Source organism: Entelurus aequoreus, linkage group LG04, assembly GCF_033978785.1.
Source record: "Entelurus aequoreus isolate RoL-2023_Sb linkage group LG04, RoL_Eaeq_v1.1, whole genome shotgun sequence".
NCBI lineage: Eukaryota > Metazoa > Chordata > Actinopteri > Syngnathiformes > Syngnathidae > Entelurus > Entelurus aequoreus.
Genome location: NC_084734.1, coordinates 1,059,257 through 1,065,611, shown reverse-complemented (window position 1 = coordinate 1,065,611; position 6,355 = coordinate 1,059,257). Strand labels below are relative to the sequence as shown.

The window sequence follows — 6,355 nt, the reverse complement described above, 5'->3', positions numbered from 1 at the left end:
GCAGGGGAACCTTCCGTGCCATGCATGATTTCAAACCATGACGTCTTAGTGTATTACCAACAGTGACCATGGAAACAGTGGTCCCAGCTCTTTTCAGGTCATTGACCAAGTCCTGCCGTGTAGCCCTGGGCTGATTCCTCACCTTTCTTAGCATCATTGAGACCCCACCAGGTGATATCTTGCATGGGGCTCCACTCCAATTGAGATTGACCGTCATGTTTAGCTACTTCCATTTTCTAATGATTGCTCCAACAGTGGACCTTTTTTCACCAAGCTGCTTGGCAATTTCTCCGTAGCCCTTTCCATCCTTGTGGAGTTGTACCATTTTGTCTCTGGTGTCTTTGGACAGCTCTTTGCTCTTAGCCATGCTGAATGTTTGGGTCTTACTGATTGTATGGGATGGACAGGTGTCTTTATGCAGCTAACGACCTCACACAGGTGCATCTGAGTCAGGATATACAGTGGAGTGGAGGAGGACTTTTAAAGGCGGACTAACAGGTCTTTGAGGGTCAGAATTCTAGCTGATAGACAGGTGTTCAAATACTTATTTTCAGCTGTATCACACAAATAAATTGTTAAAAAATCATAGATTGTGATTTCTGGATTTTTCTTTTTAGGTTATCTCTCATACAGTGGACATGCACCTACTGTGAAAATTTCAAACCCCTCCATGATTTCTAAGTGGGAGAACATGCAAAATAGCAGGGTGTTCAAATACTTATTTTCTTGACTGTATATATCCATACATATACATATATATATATATCTACATATACATATATATACATATACATATATATCTACATACATATACATATATATCTACATACATATACATATACATATATATCTATATATATCTATATATATATATATATATATATCTATCTATCTATCTATCTATCTATCTATCTATCTATCTATCTATATATATGTAGATATACATACATATATATATATATATCCATACATATACATATATATATATATATATCTACATATACATATATATACATATACATATATATCTACATACATATACATATATATCTATGTATATATACATATACATATATATCTACATATATATATATATATATATATATCTACATATACATATATATACATATACATATATATCTACATACATATACATATATATCTATGTATATATACATATACATATATATCTATATATATATATATATATATATATATATATATATATATATACATATATATCTATATCTATCTATCTATCTATATATATGTAGATATACATACATATATATATATCTATACATATATATATATATATCTACATATACATATATATACATATACATATATATCTACATACATATACATATATATCTATATATATATATATATACATATACATATATATCTATATATATATATATATATATATATAGATATACATATATATCTATCTATCTATCCATCCATCCATCCATCCATCCATCCATCCATCCATCCATCCATCTATAATATATATATATATATATATATATATATATATATATATATATATATATATATATATATATATATATATATATATATATATATATATATATATATATATATATATATATATATTCCATGCATCTGGCTTTCAGCCCCCAAGTCAAAAAGTTTGGACACCCCTGGTCCAAAGTGTCCTGATCACTAAGCATATCAAGCCCTGCCTTTACCAGTTCAGGTAAAAGAGCATGTGCAGTCAAAATGAGAGAAGATTACACATTGACTTAATAATAATAATAATAATTGACACCAGCTGGTTAATGGAGGAGTACTTTAAAGGTGATTTGATGGATGTGAGTGACAGAAGAAAGTCTGACAGCACGACACAAACTTGTCAGTGTGCTGTTTCCACTCAGAGATGAAGACCAGTACCTCCTGCGTCACCTGGACCAGGACTCTCCCATGCTGCTGGTCCACCTGGAGCACCAGGACCAGGACCAGCTCCAGTGCACCTTGGCCCGCCTGGAGGAGGAGAACAGGTCAGTCAACTACTACAGTATATTCTTCATCTGTTTACTAAACACTACAGCATTTACACTCAATTGTTGTGTTGTTTACTAAACACTACAGCATTTACACTCAATTGTTGTGTTGTTTACTAAACACTACAGCATTTACACTCAATTGTTGTGTTGTTTACTAAACACTACAGCATTTACACTCAAATACTGTGTTGTTTACTAAACACTACAGCATTTACACTCAATTGTTGTGTTGTTTACTAAACACTACAGCATTTACACTCAATTGTTGTGTTGTTTACTAAACACTACAGCATTTACACTCAATTGTTGTGTTGTTTACTAAACACTACAGCATTTACACTCAATTGTTGTGTTGTTTACTAAACACTACAGCATTTACACTCAATTGTTGTGTTGTTTACTAAACACTACAGCATTTACACTCAATTGTTGTGTTGTTTACTAAACACTACAGCATTTACACTCAAATGCTGTGTTGTTTACTAAACACTACAGCATTTACACTCAAATACTGTGTTGTTTACTAAACACTACAGCATTTACACTCAAATACTGTGTTGTTTACTAAACACTACAGCATTTACACTCAATTGTTGTGTTGTTTACTAAACACTACAGCATTTACACTCAAATGCTGTGTTGTTTACTAAACACTACAGCATTTACACTCAATTGTTGTGTTGTTTACTAAACACTACAGCATTTACACTCAAATGCTGTGTTGTTTACTAAACACTACAGCATTTACACTCAATTGTTGTGTTGTTTACTAAACACTACAGCATTTACACTCAAATGCTGTGTTGTTTACTAAACACTACAGCATCTACACTCAATTGTTGTGTTGTTTACTAAACACTACAGCATTTACACTCAAATACTGTGTTGTTTACTAAACACTACAGCATTTACACTCAATTGTTGTGTTGTTTACTAAACACTACAGCATTTACACTCAAATACTGTGTTGTTTACTAAACACTACAGCATTTACACTCAAATACTGTGTTGTTTACTAAACACTACAGCATTTACACTCAAATACTGTGTTGTTTACTAAACACTACAGCATTTACACTCAATTGTTGTGTTGTTTACTAAACACTACAGCATTTACACTCAAATACTGTGTTGTTTACTAAACACTACAGCATTTACACTCAAATACTGTGTTGTTTACTAAACACTACAGCATTTACACTCAAATACTGTGTTGTTTACTAAACACTACAGCATTTACACTCAATTGTTGTGTTGTTTACTAAACACTACAGCATTTACACTCAATTGTTGTGTTGTTTACTAAACACTACAGCATTTACACTCAATTGTTGTGTTGTTTACTAAACACTACAGCATCTACACTCAATTGTTGTGTTGTTTACTAAACACTACAGCATTTACACTCAAATACTGACAGTGTGTTGCCAATCAGCCTATCCCCAGGTGTGTGTCTGTGGAGGTGGGAGGGGCCTAACACTGTTTAGTCTTACTAGATCACTAATAGTACACGTTGTTTAGTCTTACTAGATCACTAAAAGTACACACTGTTTAGTCTTACTAGATCACAAATAGTACACGTTGTTTAGTCTTACTAGATCACTAATAGTACACGTTGTTTAGTCTTACTAGATCACTAAAAGTACACACTGTTTAGTCTTACTAGATCACAAATAGTACACGCTGTTTAGTCTTACTAGATCACTAATAGTACACGCTGTTTAGTCGTCAACTTAGTTGGTCTCCGTGGTCCCGGAGTCAACTTAGTTGGTCTCCGTGGTCCCGGAGACCAACTAATCCATGGTCCCGGAGTCAACTTAGTTGGTCTCCATGGTCCCGGAGTCAACTTAGTTGGTCTCCGTGGTCCTGGAGTCAACTTAGTTGGTCTCCGTGGTCCCAGAGTCAACTTAGTTGGTCTCTATGGTCCCGGAGTCAACTTAGTTGGTCTCCATGGTCCCGGAGTCAACTTAGTTGGTCTCCATGGTCCCGGAGTCAACTTAGTTGGTCTCCATGGTCCCAGTTGGTCTCCGTGGTCCCAGAGTCAACTTAGTTGGTCTCCGTGGTCCCGGAGTCAACTTAGTTGGTCTCCGTGGTCCCGGAGTCAACTTAGTTGGTCTCTGTGGTCCCGGAGTCAACTTAGTTGGTCTCTGTGGTCCCGGAGTCAACTTAGTTGGTCTCCGTGGTCCCGGAGACCAACTAATCCATGGTCCCGGAGTCAACTTAGTTGGTCTCCATGGTCCCGGAGTCAACTTAGTTGGTCTCCGTGGTCCTGGAGTCAACTTAGTTGGTCTCCGTGGTCCCAGAGTCAACTTAGTTGGTCTCTATGGTCCCGGAGTCAACTTAGTTGGTCTCCATGGTCCCGGAGTCAACTTAGTTGGTCTCCATGGTCCCAGTTGGTCTCCGTGGTCCCAGAGTCAACTTAGTTGGTCTCCGTGGTCCCGGAGTCAACTTAGTTGGTCTCCGTGGTCCCGGAGTCAACTTAGTTGGTCTCCGTGGTCCCGGAGTCAACTTAGTTGATCTCCGTGGTCCCGGAGTCAACTTAGTTGGTCTCCGTGGTCCCGGAGTCAACTTAGTTGATCTCCGTGGTCCCGGAGTCAACTTAGTTGGTCTTCGTGGTCCCGGAGTCAACTTAGTTGATCTCCGTGGTGCCGGAGTCAACTTAGTTGGTCTCCGTGGTGCCGGAGTCAACTTAGTTGGTCTCCGTGGTCCCGGAGTCAACTTAGTTGGTCTCCGTGGTCCCGGAGTCAACTTATTTGGTCTCCGTGGTCCCGGAGTCAACTTAGTTGGTCTCCGTGGTCCGGAGTCAACTTAGTTGGTCTCCGTGGTCCCGGAGTCAACTTAGTTGGTGTCCATGGTCCCGGAGTCAACTTAGTTGGTCTCCGTGGTCCCGGAGTCAACTTAGTTGGTGTCCGTGGTCCCGGAGTCAACTTAGTTGGTCTCCGTGGTCCTGGAGTCAACTTAGTTGGTCTCCGTGGTCCCGGAGTCAACTTAGTTGGTCTCCGTAGTCCCGGAGTCAACTTAGTTGGTCTCTGTGGTCCCGGAGTCAACTTAGTTGGTCTCTGTGGTCCCGGAGTCAACTTAGTTGGTCTTCGTGGTCCCGGAGTCAACTTAGTTGATCTCCGTGGTGCCGGAGTCAACTTAGTTGGTCTCCGTGGTGCCGGAGTCAACTTAGTTGGTCTCCGTGGTCCCGGAGTCAACTTAGTTGGTCTCCGTGGTCCCGGAGTCAACTTATTTGGTCTCCGTGGTCCCGGAGTCAACTTAGTTGGTCTCCGTGGTCCGGAGTCAACTTAGTTGGTCTCCGTGGTCCCGGAGTCAACTTAGTTGGTGTCCATGGTCCCGGTGTCAACTTAGTTGGTCTCCGTGGTCCCGGAGTCATCTTAGTTGGTGTCCGTGGTCCCGGAGTCAACTTAGTTGGTCTCCGTGGTCCTGGAGTCAACTTAGTTGGTCTCCGTGGTCCCGGAGTCAACTTAGTTGGTCTCCGTAGTCCCGGAGTCAACTTAGTTGGTCTCTGTGGTCCCGGAGTCAACTTAGTTGGTCTCTGTGGTCCCGGAGTCAACTTAGTTGGTCTCCGTGGTCCTGGAGTCAACTTAGTTGGTCTCCGTGATCCCGGAGTCAACTTAGTTGGTCTCCGTGGTCCCGGAGTCAACTTAGTTGGTCTCCGTGGTCCCAGAGTCAACTTAGTTGGTCTCCGTGGTCCCAGAGTCAACTTAGTTGGTTTGCTTGAAGGAGGTGTCTGTGGTCCCTGCAGGGTGCTGCAAGGCGAGTACAGGCGCCTGCAGTGGAAACACGAGGAGGCGGCGTCCTTCCCCATGCTTACCGAGGCCGGCGAGGCCATCGTGGACGAGCAGCAAGACGAGGAGCTTCTGGCGGAGGCTCGGGTGCTGCGCCAGCACAAGACCAGGCTGGAGACCCGCATGCAGATCCTGGAGGACCACAACAAGCAGCTGGAGTCTCAGCTGCACAGACTCAGAGAGCTGCTGCTCCAGGTAGGATTCCTGCTTCATACTTTCCTAGTTCCACGTGAGTAACTGTTCATGTAGAACTTGATACTTTCCTAGTTCCATGTGAGTAACTGTTCATGTAGAACTTGATACTTTCCTAGTTCCAAGTGAGTAACTGTTCATGTAGAACTTGATACTTGCCTAGTTCCACGTGAGTAACTGTTCATGTAGAACTTGATACTTTCCTAGTTCCACGTGAGTAACTGTTCATGTAGAACTTGATACTTGCCTAGTTCCACGTGAGTAACTGTTCATGTAGAACTTGATACTTGCCTAGTTCCACGTGAGTAACTGTTCATGTAGAACTTGATACTTGCCTAG

At 40.9% G+C, this 6,355-nt stretch overlaps 1 protein-coding gene across 4 annotated transcripts in view; it reads left to right on the top strand.

Annotated features, from left to right (window-relative positions):
* drp2 (dystrophin related protein 2) overlaps positions 1-6,355 on the top strand; it is a 299,389-nt gene that overhangs the window by 285,756 nt on the left and 7,278 nt on the right. For all 4 annotated transcript variants that reach the window (XM_062043976.1, XM_062043975.1, XM_062043974.1 and 1 more), the window contains 2 exons: positions 1,905-2,027; positions 5,782-6,019. In XM_062043976.1, the coding sequence (XP_061899960.1) occupies positions 1,905-2,027; positions 5,782-6,019 (361 nt within the window). The remainder of the gene's footprint in view (positions 1-1,904; positions 2,028-5,781; positions 6,020-6,355) is intronic.